The following is a 13862-nucleotide window of genomic DNA, read 5'->3' as shown; positions in this document are numbered from 1 at the left end:
GAATGAATGAGAAGCTAACCCTCAGAGAGAAAAGAAGTCATCGTGATGTGCTGACATCTAAATTCTCTGTGACTGATGGAAACGGTGTGGTGGTTTTTCTGTGACACTTCCTGTGACAACTTTTGGATGAGTAACTGTTGTGGTTGTGATGTAAGTGCTAAATGTCATACAGTGATGCTATACTACTTGTGCTGGGGTTGTACACAGTAAACTTTGTGTTAAAAAACTGCAGAGATGTTTCCCTAAACAGAATAGGAAGCCGTGTTCACAGAAACTATCAACACACTCATGTAGCACCCGAGAAAAACTGTTTTAAGCTGGAAGCTGAAACCTGTCGCTGACATACAGAAACTTGAATAAGGCTGGGGAATCTTTTTTCTATCAATGGCTGCTTTGATACTTATAACTTCCTTGGAGGGCCTTACTAAATTGTTGAACACACACATCATGCTAACCTCTAGAACCTCAGATTTTTTCACCTTGTGGTAAAATGTGCACCAAAATGAGACAAAACATCTGTTCCCTGATTTCCTTTTGCAACATATCAATTCGACATCTAGAAAGTGGGATGTAATATTATATCTATAGTATAACGTTAATTGCACACAGATGGAAATTCAGAGTGCGTTATTATTCTAAGCCACTGTAGAGGACACACCTGTATCCACCTCTGTGTCCTGAATTAGACAGTGAACTATTTGAAATGGGATGAAGTGAAACTGTCTCATGAAGTACTACATGAGGAGAATTAAACCTGAGTTTTAACCCCCACAATCTTTTCATGAAGAGACTCTACATTACTTCTGCTTTGCTGACCAAGTATTAATGCATTACAACTCACTACTGTTTGCAGTAACTAGTGATCTACTTTTACTTGAACTGGAACATATGTCATTCATACCTTTGTTACAACTTGGCGAGGACTGATTGTGAGGAGGGAGAGCTTGTCAGAAGCACCTCCATCGCAGATGCCATGTTGTATATGCCTGGAAGAACAAGAGGCAGCTTCCAGCCACAATCCCTGGTCACATCTGGCCACATGATATATATGGAAATCTAAAAAAAAGACAACAGTTACATGATGAAGTTCTTGCTGTGCCTCCCGAAAACACTGAGATCATTGCTTCACTCATCAAGCACTTTGAAGTACGCTGCACAAACTGTTGGTGAGAATGTAGTTAGCTAATTAAGTTAAGTAACAGTGTACAAATTAATGTCAACATAGCATTACACTATACTGTAGGCTAACAAAGCTGGTAACATTGCTAAATGTGACAATAGATGCCAATACTATAGCAAATATATTGGGCAAGACAACTTTTGAATTAACAACTACTAATTAATTACAGTTTGCCAGTCTGTTCTATTATTATGTGTTTGTTCTAACGTTACATTTCATTGGCCAAACAGGGAACCATCATATTGCCCAGTGTTGTAGTTGATGGTGTCGAGTGCGCTGTTGTCATTTTGCCACAGCTGTAAAGTTATAACCTCGTCAAAATGCTGACTCCTCGTTCACACACCTCCTCGTTGCCGTTTGATGATTGTTACTTATTTATAGCTGTTAGCTTGATCGCTATTATGTAGCAAAGTGTTCAGAGACAATAGGTTACGAAAAACGACACGGTAACAAACACTCCATTAAGAATAGTGTTTTTCTGATTGGCCACAGGAAGTGAAACGTCTTTTTCTGCAACAGTGTTTTAATTAATTCAGACTTTGCATCTCTGTGGTGAAACCAAGCAACAGCACAGCTTCAGCAATAATAATAATCATAATAATTATAATAAACTATACTATTCGTATAGCACCTTTCATACAGGAACTGCAGCTCAAAGTGCTTTACATAAAAAAGACAGAATGGACATAAAAACAGATACAGAATGTAACTCATTTATCATTTATTTAATGCATATTCTGGACTTTGCACACTACTTGAGAGAGAAGTCCCATACAGCTGGTGGGACAGGCCACTGGTACATCTTCGCTTTTACTTGAGTCAATTTCTCAAATGATCTCCTTCACTTCTACTCAAGTCATTTTTTATGGGAGTAATTGTACTTTTGAGTGCACATTTTCAGTACTGTGCCCACCACTGCCCCTTCAACAGCTACTCCAGCACTGCCTCAGCCTGACATCTGCTTTCCATGAGGATGAATTTAAGATGAGGCTTTTTCAATTTCAGTGGAGAAATCAGGTCACTGCAGCAGCAGAACCACGTGAGTTCAGCAGGGAAAAGAGAAAATGGAAAACAAAAATGGGAGTGCAGACTATTTTTTTGAGAACATAATTTCTGATTTAAACCACAATTTCGTCAGTTTTATCAAGGTAAAGTTCTGCCATGGCTGCTTGTGTTTCGACAACATTTAGAATTTTTGCCGAAAAAACACTTGACAAAATACCAAGCTCTACCCTAAACTTCTCTGAACTCCAATGAAATGTACTGGTCTCCATCACAGACGGGTCCTCACAGTGCACAGTGCTGAGCTGGAGATAGATGAGCAACATACTGATGAATGTGAGATGAATGTGCTATGTCTAATGAACAGCCCCGAGATAAGTAATCCCATGTTTACTCATGTCTGCCAACACCCTGCAGCTCCCATTATCTTGTGTCTTGTGTTTAAAACTGCAATATGTAGAACTACAGTGAAAGTTAATATTGGCTTTCTGTAACTGCAGTGTGTGTGTGGTGCAGCCAGAGCAACACTGAGAGAAGCAGGCAACAACATAAAAAAGCCTCATACATGATGATCACTGTTTTGTTCACTATGTGCCTGAAAATTAAGCTTATCAGGGGCTTGTGTGTGTTACTGCACAGCTATCTTTGTCACAGGAAGCACCTGTTCACTTTCCCTCTGACTATCTGACGCCTTGTCCACACAGGTAGTTTCTGAGACATAGCTTTGTCCACGTGTGATGGCCTTTTGTCCACACAAACAGTTTCAGGTGACTGAAAAAGGAAGCTTTTGCAAAACTCCTTTCAGGGAGAAGGTGTTTAGAAACATCATCTGTAGTGCTGAATTGCAGACAGGGAAAAGAGAGCTTTTGGCTTGTGACGACTGAGTGTGCGCCATTATCTCCTTTGTTAACACAGCATGTTAACAAAGGAGTGGCGACTGTTGTAAATCCGTAACGTGACCTTGCTAACAGGAGTTTTTGCGAGTTTACAAATAAATGTATAGTTACCTCTCCCCTTTTATTGAGGTACAGAGGCATAAGAATGAGCTACCAAGGTCACTGCTACATAATCCAACACTCCCATGACACAGAACTAGCAAATTTTGCTAGTTTTGGACGAGACCCATTTGCAAATTTATGAATCCTACTATGGCAAAGGCAGGTCATGCCTATGCTATGGCAGGTAAAAAATGCCTGTGCTACGTGTGGACAAGCGGTCAGACACACACACTTGAGAAATGCTCCAAGGTTCCAATTGTTCCACAGGTGAAAGTGTAGTTTCTTTCAAACACACGCAACTGTGGTGCGAGCTGAGAGGGTGAAACTGCACAGTAAAGCGAAGCACTGGCAGGTGCACAAGCTGAATATTTGACACTGAATCAACCCGGGCAGTCTTTATCGACGTTCCACTGGACGCACATATGTCAAACAAATCAGCACGGAGGATCATGAAGGATGTAATTTTCTGCACAGGAACAATAGTGATGAAGCTTCAGGCCCAAATAAACTGCGAATAATCTCTAGTGTCTGTCTTAAAATACAGATGTTTTTCACATTTGCGCGATGAGTTTTGAAATATTGTTGATGTTGAGTGTAGTTTTGGCACGTAAGTCTGTTCAGACCTCACTGATGACTTATCAACAGCCAGCCTGAACCAGAGAATTCCTCAACTCAGACAGGTTGATATCTTTTCATGCAGTAGGCTGGAAACAGTTTTAAGACAAATAATTGATTTGGTGAACAGTTCTATGAACAGTTCTGTGGGAACAGCAACGATGCACATTTCGTGATGGTGAAGACGGCTCTGGATCTGACTTGCACATGACCTTGGTGTGTTGGACTCAAACAAAGAGGGCTTGGGACTTAACTGAAGCCAGACCAAAGGAGTATGGCTAATTTCAGCTGTCATTATCATTGCCTCAGCTTGTCGTCAACACAACTGAAGCAAAGGGACAAATTAAAAAGAAAGGAATCTGAAATTACTGAAACATGTAGCGTTTATGAAATAAAGAAAACTGACGAGGCTGAGAGTCTGCAGCCACGTAGCAGTTCTGTGAGGCTGTTCTTAGGCAGAAGTGCTTTGAGCTCTAAATGCTAACAGCTGCAGGCCAGCATGCTCATGATGACAAAGGTCACATGCTGTTTTTTAGTTAGTAATAGCAAGTAATATTTGGCAGTTTCACAGTCTGTGTTAAGCATGTTAGCATGCAGCAAAGCACTGAAGGCAAGGTGTCAGTGCTTTTGCAGATAAATCTATAAGTTTTGTTCGCATTGGTAGCTGTGTACAGAGGATGACTTCATCCAGAAACATTATTATAGTTACTAAACGTAATCCTATAGACTCTTTATTAAGCTTTGGTGCCATTTTATTCTTCTTCTTGTAGCTGACTGATGATGACTAATGCACAGTTTCATCCTCAGCTAACTGAACTTTCCTGGATCTTCAGGATGTCCTTTTTGGTTCATCGTGGGGGAAGCGGTTTTTATTTCAATCATCCCTGAGTAATACTGTATGCTTGTTGTTTATGATGTCATTTATTGTTACCTTATTTTCTGCTGGCATTTGGAGAAAATGCCACTTGACAGAAAGCAGTTTATGATGGCTAAAATGTCCGGACGTACGGTCTGAAATGCAGCATCTAATAGCCAGGTGGGACAGAGGGATTTCACTGATGCTGATGGTGAGTCAACAATATCTGGTAATGAATGTGCTTTGTGTCTGACATGAGCTGCAGAATCTTAAATATTTGTGCAAGAGCCAGTAAAAATACCAACATGCTCCACTGGGTTGGTGTGCATTTACAGTTTGTCTCAAACGACGAACAACAGGGAGCAAATCAGGAGTGGAGCCTGATGATCAGAGGCAACAGACAAACTCAACCAAACTGAGGAAGAGGAGGGGATTGAGGAAGAAGTTTGAAGTGTACTGAGATGGTTTCTGTGTGGACGGTGAGTAGATTTTGGTATGGCACACTGATCCTGACAGAGATGACTTAGTGATGCCACTGTGAGGAAGCACACACACACAGGGCATCTAAGTTTTCACTCAAGTTCTTAATGTTAACACATTCTGGCAGAACAAACACACACATTCACACACGCTGACAGGATGCCAGAATCGGGACAGATATACCTGTCCAAATATTTGCTTTCATTAATGAAGACGTTAAGACCAATAAGACATCAAACAGTCATTTATTCACCTCTGTCAGTCTGTACTCATGTGGTGACAGACTACACCCTGCACCCATCACAGTCAAGATAATACCTTCCAAACTGCTCTGCAGGCTCACTGTGTACACACTGACAAATTTAAACTTCCCATGATCCCTACGATGTTTACATCTGTGTGACTTTATGTGATGAGAGTTAAATTCTCAGACAGCCTGGAAGCAGGAAAATATTGTTAAGTAATGAAAGGTAATAATAGAGGTAATAAGAAGTTTGATTCTTTCCTGAATATGTAACTTTTCTTCACAATAGCATTCGTGCATCAAGGATGATTTCATCCAGAAAGAGGAATGCAGTTCTAATGCTGAATTACAGGATCTTAACTTTGGTGCCACTACATTCACACCGCTACCCTCAGCCGACTGAAGCCTCACTGTCAGACAGCGTCAGCAGCAGCACCCTGGGTCAAAGAATACACTGTGGCAGACCTCCACCTGTGTTAGCCTGCAGGCCAGTCATTGCCAGGCCTCCACCGCTCAGCTCATGCCACCTCATTCACATAAAACTCTGAGATTCAAAAGGCAAAAATGACATATGGGGAAGAGCAAATGCAAAAGGCAAAAAGGAAACTAAAAAGCAGAACGTGCTTTCCGCTTTCATCTTCTCAGTTCCCATTTCGCGGTGAAATTACCTGCAGAGATTTGCCTTGTTGATCACCAATGGAGAGTTCACAGTTGTAATAATAATAATAATAGTAACAACAATAATAATTTTCTTGACTATGATACCGTAAACCTTTTCAACTGAATTCCAAAATTCTACAACAGCAACTAAGAGATATTTGACTGAACCTCACGATGTACATGTAATGATGAGGTCACCACATGGAGGCCATCTTTATTGTATCTAATGCAAAGGAAAGACAGCGGTGACACTCTACTGTGAAGTACTGACCAGGTGCCAGTTAATCTACTCAAAAACTGGCATAGTTTTCACTGATACATTGGCCTGATGTGTTATAGCTTTTTATTTAATCTGCTTCTAACACAATAAAAAGGTTAAATTGTCTCTGCATGTGGCATCAATGTGTGTTAACGAGCTGACATTTTTTTCAACCACTGAACAATGCTGGTCTAGAACAAGAACCCAAAAGCAGGTTCCCATGAGATGAATCATAACACATATATAAGCTAATGTTAAGTCCACAGGTGCACTTGAAAAGTAATTATACTTTGGGTTGACTCTAGTAGGATCATTGTGTGCTAAGGGAGAGAAATGTGATGAAGATAAGTGGGAGCAGTCTCAGAATAAAGAAGTGTGTGAATAAACAAAACCTGCCACAAAGGAAGGTGCTCATTAGTGCGTGAGCAGCCAACTTGGAAGAGGCTGCCATGCGTTTGTCCAAACTCTTGGGCGGCTCTCTGCCAACATCCTGGAGGGATGTGACAACAGGCTGAGCAGCAGAAACCAGAACACATTTGTTCTTTCAAACACATCTGAGCGACACTGACAATTTAAAATGATGTACAACAATTCATACCCGTCTTATGCACAATTCGGGGCTTAAACAAAATGTTCAATGTTGTTTGATGATAGTTATATTTACAAGTTCAGTTGGATCTTGGTAACTGGACTGTGGTGCTTGTTGGCTGCAGCCACTGAAGAATCACTGAAATCAGTCCAATCAGGCCAGTGAATAGGCTCCACACAGCAAGTTTAACTTTTTAATTCAGATGAGCTGCTGCGAAAGAGATGACAGCCATGCTAGCAGCTCCGTGAGGCTGTACTTTGGCACAATGACACTTTGAGCTAAATGCTAATCTTAATATGCTAACACGCTGATACCAAGCAGGTATAATGCCGTTCATGTGAACCAGCTCAGTGTAGCGCGTTAGCATTAGTTTTACAGGTTGTAAACCAAAGCGTTGACCAAGCATTGACATGCTGACCTGATGGTGGCGCTAGATGAAAAGTGAAAAACAAACAAAACCCATAGTATACTCTTCATATCTGAGCACTTTTCATAACATCTTTATTGAATTTGTGTCTCAGTTTTAAACATATTTACAGATACTTTAATTGTATTTTTTTAGTTCAGTAAAAATACAAATACAGAACACTCAGTTTTCAAAATCAACGTCGCTCGCAGCGACTCGATGGCCGCCCAGGTTTGGCCTGGGCTTCCTCCCTATCAGAAGCAGGTGGCGATGATGCCAGCTTGATGTCAGAGACGAGGGGACAGAGGCTGCACTGCGTCGATGGACTGGAGGTTGACTGCCACCAGAGTTCAGATGAGAGCGAGATGTGGAGAGGATGCTGGATGGATGATGAAGAGAAAAGATGGAGGGAATAAAATGTGCTGGATGTGGTGACTGGGCAGAGAAACGTCCTGAACGTAGACTGAGAGATGCTGCTGAGTGTTGGGACAGGCTCCCCAAACAGTAAACTGAAAACTGAGGACAACTGTTACTTCATTTATTTAAAAAAAAAAAAGAAAAAAAAAAGTTAAATCATTTAAATATAATATTTTGATATTAAGACATTCTTGTCATCTGTAACTGCTTCCTCCACTGGTTTGTCAAATCAGGACCTCTAGGTGACAGTTTCCAAACATATTTAAAATATAAGGCAGATATTATCTCATGTTTAGTTTTTTTAATGTTTTTATTCTATAGGTCATGGTCGTCCAGTCCCACGAGAAGACCAAAACCCACGATGTGTCTCTCCACACTTCAGACCTCCCTCCCCTGTCCATGCCCTCATCTCTAAATTCTAATGAAAATAAAAATATTTAAAAACAGCTCACACATGTATTTCATAGCTTAGTTGAACTTTAAAAAAAAAAAAAAACTTAATAAACAGTGGCCATTGTTGTCTGTATGGCACGTTACTCAGACAGGAGTAAAGAGAACAACTGCAGATCAATACACACTTCGTGCTCGAATGAGTATTTGTGGCAGCGGGACAGCGGAGTGTGTGGGACTGATAAGAACAATAAGAATGATAATACACACAACAATTGTTAGAAGGACCAGCTCGTTGTTGGTTTTGGTCTTTTTGTGGGATCTGTTGACAAAAAGAAAAGAATATCTGGTACAATACAAATAAAGCTGACATGTTTGTATTCTTATTCTCTGTCCAGCCTCATGCTTTAAATCCTTTATAATGTCTTTGTGTTGGCTGGAACAGTTTGTGCTCACTTAACATGTGCAGCATTTTGAGGCAAAGAGCAACAATGCCGACAACTATCGCTTAAATTTCTTTCTTTATTGCCTGTTTCCATTCTGCAGTCAGTGATGTGAACATCACCTACAGACAGGCAGCTGATCTACTGCGCTGATCTTTATCAGGATATAGAAAGCTATAAATACATATTCATATGTGTTTAAAGGAGCTTTAGTCGCGCGGCTGGGAAGTAAACAAAATGTTAAAGCCTTTTTCTCTCTGCGCATCTTTTGCTCTTCTTGGCTGCTGTGAAGTCTGTTTTCAGCTCTTTTGTTTTCACTCTATCGCAGCTGAGTCTATCTGCACACCAGAGGACAGGCAATGTTTGTGCAAAGAAAAACAATAATAACGACCTGATATCATCACCATGTATTAAAAAACACAAAGCAAAGAGCGTGAAAGAGCACAGCGTGGGCCAAGGCGTCACGTCTGACAGTAAGGCCTGAACAGAATCCAAATTGGAAACACACACACACACACACACACACACACACACACACACACACACACACACACACACACACACACACACACACACACACACAAAAAACTTCTGGATTTAGTGCAATTCCTCATCTTCAGCTTCAACAGCTGCATTGAAATCAGCCTTTGTCGTTTCCTCTTTACCTAAAAGTCAGTTAATATGCAGATTTGTACACATTGGAGAATAACCAACAGGCTTATTAATGAGCTCACAGAAACTGTTAGAACTTTTGAAACACACACACACACACACACACACTGAAAATCTGACTTGACGTTGTTGTCATATTGGATTATGTAACCTGGGCAGGTCTCCTGCAGTCAGACTCATTACCACAGGAAAGATGAAGCGATGTTCTCTGTACGCTGGTTGGCTTCCTGAATGTATTATTTGCCTTCACTCAACATCCCGTCCCCCCCGCCTGCTGCCATTTTGTCCCCCGCTGGTTAACATTTCTTGCGTTTCCGCTGCAAACTCAACGCGGCTCACAGCAAAGGTGACAGCAGCGCTCGTCATTTCAATGTGCCATCTGACACTGTACGATCAAAATAATCTGTTAGGAGACCACATCACTGCTATCTGCACAACATCTAAAAACGCTTATGTGTGGAACGCTGCCTCATATTTTAAATTTGCACTGGAGAAACAACTGCAGTTTATTCTTGTGCTTAAAATGATGTTCAATGAATGTTTTGAGGTTCTTGTTTGAGAGGCCAAATTTCATGTTTAAAGTGGGGTTTGGGCTGAATCTGCAGCATCTAAGTTGATACGAATAAGATGCTTTTTTGTTTATTCTCCAGCCCCACTTTGTTGACTGTAAGTTGGTGTAGAGTTTAGCACAAAAATCCTGCCCACTGTCCTTCAGAGAGTCTAAGAAGGAGCGCTTGATAGAGCAGGTCACATTGAGATGTGTAAACCTTTTAGTCAAGGCCCAGCAGTCAGCAAATCTGTCACCGGGGAGGACTGTTTCAGAGTCGACTTGTTTTGGTCGTTTGCTAACAAAACATGTTTTTAACAGACTGTAATATCTATTATGAGAGCAACCCGAGCAGTAAATCCCTCACGCTGGAGCAGAGAGAGTTGTGTCAGGGGTGATAACTGGAGGCAGAACCATGTTGGTGAGTGAGCAGACAGCGTGGTGTGAGTGCTGCCTCTGACTGATTTATTCTACTTCAGAACTCAGACTTCCCCCAGACCTCCATTTCTTCATAGATATTAAGAGTTTTATGACTGATTGATGATATGATGAGAGCATTTAGCAGTATATATATGATGGACAGGGTCAAATCAACGTACAGCAGCTGGTCATGATTGTTCACTGTGCAATTCGCGCAGAGGGAATGGATTCAGAGCTTCACACTGTAAATTGAACAGATGGATGGAGCAAGTATCTGAAGCTGAAATGAGAACATTTGCATCTTTTCATCCAAAATAGTTTGGTGATTCCCAAGCGATGGGAAATCATCTAAAAAGTTGGACATCATGAAATTAAGGTTTCATGCTTTACCAGACTTTCTGGAGTCATGTGGCTTCTCTGAGACTCAAGGCCTCAGAGCTTTGAGACTTTTTACTGTGGACAGGAGAGGTAGTGCTGAAGAGGGAGGAGCAGATAAGAGCAAGGAAAAAGTGGTAAAGAAAAATGGAGAATTCTGACACCAAGATGAGTTCATGCAACTTCCAGATAAGTGCTCCAGTTAGTGATATGGACCTGAACAGAGAAAATGTGGCATGGGAGCTCAGCAGGGAGACGTAGAAAAGTCATTTATTCAGCTCTTTCAGTGCTATACCTCTACTTTCCTCTTGTCCATATTCCTCCCATACAAAGTGCACAAATAAATGATTTACAGCAGAGGTTATTTTAACTACACACGCACGCACACACACGCACACACAGTCACACAGATGCACACACAGTTGCACAGATGCACACACAGTCGCACAGATGCACACACAGTCGCACAGACGCACACAGGCATGGTTGGGTTCTAGCATCTCACAAATGGAAATGATTTGGAGCGATTTATGACAAGGTGGGAAATCAGAGAACAGAGGAGAGGAGGGAGGGCTTGGTAAGCTTGGGAGAAACTATACAATGGTGTGAAAAGAAAAGGAGAGAGATAAAAAAAAAGCAGCATCCAAACAAATAGCAGCAGAATGTTTGGGGGAAACGTGGCCTGGTGATGCCTCTAACAGGGAGAGACACTGGAAAGATGTCGAGGTGGAGAGTGGTGAAGACGGGGAGGCCTGCTGCTGTCCCTGTGTCATTACAGTTCCACTTACAATGGTCCACTTTTCTGAAAAAGGAGGATTAGAGAGGGAGGTGGGGACTGCTGCCACAACCCGCCCTCGCTCTGATGACGTGACGAGCTGTGAACAGTTCCAGGTCAAAGTTCATCTGATGAAGATTTAACAGGAAGTGGAATGGGGAGGGGGAGGGTCAGGGGGAAGCGGAGGGCTTTGATTCAACCCTGTGTCCCCATAAACGATTTGTCAGAAAAAAAAACAAAAAAACAAAACACCTCATCAACAGACCCTGTAAAGTCCTGAAGTCTGTCTGCCTGGAAAAATGACATTTCCATCAGTGAAGTGTCAAACCCACTGTGTGATCCTTCACAAAACCTCATATGCACTCTCAGTGCCTCAGCTTCAGTCTGTATGGGAGGAAAGCTTGGTCAAATTTCAAATAAACACTAAAAATAATAACAAAAAATCTCAATCAAGCCTCAGTTTTGGAGCTTGGTCCTTCAGAGAAAAGAGTCAATTCAAGCCAGTCGTGAGGCTGAGCAGCAAACCCACCATCCTTCTGATTTAAGCAGAGAAGACAGAGAGATCGACGGGGAGAGTCAAAGAGTAAAACGCAGAAGACGAGACGGAGCTTCAACATCCTCTCCACGCTGCAGCGGTCTGTGCCGCAGGCGCTCTCAGTCTCCTCTGGTTGATGTCTGCAGTCCAAAAGCAGTTGAGTCTGTAGAGCTGAATGTAAGTTTGTCCAGTGTTGGTGGGTGGGTTTTTTGGGCAGGCAGGCACGTGGCGCCCCCTGGTGCTGTGGTGGAGGAGGAGGGCCTGTCTGTCTACCGCTGAGCCGGCTCGCTGCCAGGCAGCGTGATATTGCCCAGGTGGAGGACAGGAAGTGGGTGAGCCTCCGTGTTGAAGACCCAGCTCTCCAACGGCATCAGGTCGTCACTGGAGAACAACAGGTACAGATACCTGAGGGGGGTGGGGGGTGGCGGGAAGCATATGTGTGGGGACGGGATTCACAGAGGGAGTGAGGATGAGAGGGATTGGGTAGAAGAAGAGAGAAGGTGCAAAGCACACAGTGTCAACTTAAAGGCACAGGAAGCTCGAAATCCTGAATTCAGATGCTGGATACAGTGAATATAAAGTATGTGATTCTAAATCAAGTTTTGAAAGCCTTTATCAGCTAAAGTAACCTTCAAAAAATGTTTCAGTTTTCTGTAAAGACGAGACTGTGAGGGATTCAGAGCTTTCCTCCGCTCACTTGCTTTGCAATTCTTGATAAAATCTAATGAAATGAAAATCAATCTGACAAATACACAAACTGTGGCAATTCAGTCGAACTCATGATCCACGCAGCACACTCGTGTGTGTGCAGGTCAGTGTGAGTGGCATTGAAGCAGCAGTCTGTCTGACACAGAGCTGCTGCACTGCTCTGATGTGTTTGACTCACAGCCAGCAGGGACAAAGACTGAGAGCAGACACACACCAAAGGCTGCACAGCGCCGAGCCATTCAAATGTCATCGTCTCAGAACATCACCAGCACAGCGCCGAGGGTGACCTTTAACGACTCACACACCAAAGACTAATTTTACTGTTGTTAGACGCTTTGTGGGTGTTAATTTCAAACACATTTAAGTTAAAAATGGAGGGCTGACGAGAAGCTTCCTGCTACCACAGAGCAGCCATTAAAGCCCAGTTTGCTCTGTTTTCTGATCATCTTGGTCTGTCACAGTTTGACTGACAGTAACAGCTGTGAACTGCATTATGTCAGGTCAGTGGACATGAACAGTATCGCCAGGAGGAGACAACATGCAAAGATATGCCAGCAGGGGGAAGCAGAGAGCCACATAAGGTTTCACTTCACCCTCTGGGTCAAAGTCTGCATTCAGTCTCTACTCCCCTCATCCATCAGTGATGGTGATGGTGATGTCCTTTCACCCACTCAACAATTCATTATATTAATCAAAACAGTGATTATTAATCAACGAACATATTGATGATTCATAGTTCAGGCCAGTTAATCAACTCATCAGTGGCTTACTTGAGTGTCTCGGCCAAGAAGAAGCTCTGTTGCACATCGTCGTAGGTCGGGTTGGAAGAGTAGACATCCTTCACCCCTGAGAAACCTCCGCTCACCCTGCAGTACTTATCAATGGCCTGGAGGGGAGAGGGAGGGAGAGAGCAGAGGAGGGAGGAGAAGGAAGAGAGAGGAGAAGAAGAAAGAAAGGAGAACGGGAGGGGATTAAGAAAAGAGGAAAGGGGATGCAAGGAAGAGGAAAGAGGGGTAGTGGAAAAAAGAAAGGAAAGAACGTTAAGAGAGAAGATAAAGAGGAGTGGTGCAAACGGTGGTGGAGAAACGGACGTGGACAAAGAAAAAGTTGGTAAAAGTAAAAGAATGATGGTGGGATCACATGGAGGAAGAAGAAAACCAGGGGAAGCAGAAGGAAAAGGGCAAAGAGGGGGTGGTGGGGGTGGTGGAGAGCACAAGTTTAACAAGCTTTCAAAAGCATGCTATAATTAATTTCTTTGCTTGTGACAGATTAGACTGAGTCCTGGGGAGAC

At 42.5% G+C, this 13862-nt stretch overlaps 1 protein-coding gene across 2 annotated transcripts in view; it reads right to left on the bottom strand.

Annotated features, from left to right (window-relative positions):
* Nucleotides 1-7350: 7350 nt before the first annotated feature.
* Nucleotides 7351-13862, bottom strand: part of man1a2 (mannosidase, alpha, class 1A, member 2) — a 121522-nt gene continuing 115010 nt past the window's right edge. Inside the window, exons 13-14 of one of the 2 annotated variants that reach the window (XM_070975830.1) lie at nucleotides 13342-13457; nucleotides 7351-12268 (exon numbers count right to left, since the gene is read on the bottom strand). In XM_070975830.1, coding sequence (XP_070831931.1) covers nucleotides 12133-12268; nucleotides 13342-13457 — 252 coding nt within the window. In that variant the 3' untranslated portion in view covers nucleotides 7351-12132. The remainder of the gene's footprint in view (nucleotides 12269-13341; nucleotides 13458-13862) is intronic. The other variant, XM_070975831.1, reaches the window with a different exon arrangement.

The sequence above is a fragment of the Chaetodon trifascialis genome, chromosome 12, assembly GCF_039877785.1.
Source record: "Chaetodon trifascialis isolate fChaTrf1 chromosome 12, fChaTrf1.hap1, whole genome shotgun sequence".
Classification (NCBI taxonomy): Eukaryota; Metazoa; Chordata; class Actinopteri; order Chaetodontiformes; family Chaetodontidae; genus Chaetodon; species Chaetodon trifascialis.
This window is presented reverse-complemented; position numbering and strand designations above follow the sequence as displayed.